The 1588-nt window shown below is 52.8% G+C and overlaps 1 protein-coding gene across 1 annotated transcript; it reads left to right on the top strand.

Annotated features, from left to right (window-relative positions):
• Positions 1-6: 6 nt before the first annotated feature.
• LOC104520289 (zinc finger protein 665) lies at positions 7-1170 on the top strand (the record flags this gene model as incomplete). Its single annotated transcript, XM_029083533.1, has 1 exon — positions 7-1170. A coding segment is annotated over one exon (1164 nt), but the record flags the coding sequence as incomplete, so codon positions are not given.
• Positions 1171-1588: the final 418 nt, after the last annotated feature.

Here is a 1588-nt window from a genome sequence, read left to right on the forward strand (position 1 = left end):
TACCAGTGCAGTGACTGTGGGATGAGCTTCAGACAGAGCTCATCCTTCAACAGACACCTCCAGACCCACAGTGTCGAGAGGCCCTACATTTGCAGCGACTGTGGGAAGAGCTTCAAGCAGAACTCGGGTTTGAGCCGCCACCAACGTGTCCATGGCGTGGAGAAGACCTACAAGTGCAGCAAGTGTGGGGAGAGCTTCAAGTGGTACTCGGATCTTGTCATCCACCGGCGTATCCACACTGGGGATGGACCCTATGAGTGCAACGACTGTGGGAAAAGCTTTGGTAGCACCTTGTCCCTCATCCAACACCAACGTATCCACACTGGGGAGAAGCCCTATAAATGTGGGGAATGTGGGAGGAGCTTTGGGCAGAGCTCAGTCCTTATCAGCCACCTACGAATCCACACTGGGGAGAAACCCTTTAATTGCAATTATTGTGGGAAAAGCTTCAGGCACAGCTCAGCTTTGAGGTGCCACCGACGTATCCACACCGGGGAGAAACCCTACAAGTGTGATGATTGTGGGAAGAGCTTCATGTGGAACTCAGATTTTATCATCCACCGGCGTGTCCACACTGGGCAGAAATCCTACAAGTGTGATGATTGTGGGAAAAGCTTTGGTAGCAGCTCATCTCTCATGAAACACCAACGGATCCATACTGGGGAGAGACCTTACCAGTGTGGTGACTGTGGGAAGAGATTCAATGATAACTCAGCTTTGTGCTGTCACCGGCACACCCACAGCGTGGAGAAACCTCACAAGTGTAGTGATTGTGGGAAGAGCTTCATCACCAAATCATCCTTCATCATTCATCATCGTACCCACACTGGGGAGAAACCTTTCCAGTGCAATATTTGTGGTGAAAGCTACTTTGATAGCTCAGCTTTAAAACGTCACCAACACATCCACACTGGAGAGAAACCCTACAAGTGTGGTGATTGTGGGAAGAGCTTCATCATCAACTCAGCTCTCATCATCCACCAGCGTCTGCACACTGGGGAGAAACCCTACCAGTGCAGCGACTGTGGGAAGAGCTTCAGGCTGAGTTCATCCCTCATCACCCACAAGCGCCTTCACACTGGGGAGAGACCCTACAAGTGCAACGAGTGTGGGAAGAGCTTCATCGTCAGCTCACGTCTCATCCGACACCAGCGGATCCACCTGGGATAAGCACCTGGTGCTACATCCAACCCCTCTGGGCATCCAACCCCTCTGCTTTCAGGATGGAGCTGGAGGGGGTTCAGGGTCACCCAGGAGCTTCCAGCCTGCTTTTCTCCTTAGAACCCCATTTTTCTCCTTAGAACCCCATTTTTCTCCTCAGAACCCCCAATTTCCCATCAATAATCTCTTCCCAACCCCTTTATTTCCCTATTTGCCCCCCCTATAGCTGCCAATACATCCCTGCGCGGGTGGGCGGCGCTAGGACCCTGCGGGGCTAATTGTGGATGGCGAAGCTGATTGGTGGAGAGTGGAGTGGGGCGTGATTGACACCCGCTAAGACGCGCTGTGATTGGTCCGTTTGCATCCGGTTGCTTCAGACAAAGCTGGAGGCGCCGGTGGTGGGTCCAGTACTGGGGGTGAGGGGGTT

The sequence above is a fragment of the Antrostomus carolinensis genome, unplaced genomic scaffold (assembly GCF_000700745.2).
Source record: "Antrostomus carolinensis isolate BGI_N321 unplaced genomic scaffold, ASM70074v2 scaffold44930, whole genome shotgun sequence".
Classification (NCBI taxonomy): domain Eukaryota; kingdom Metazoa; phylum Chordata; class Aves; order Caprimulgiformes; family Caprimulgidae; genus Antrostomus; species Antrostomus carolinensis.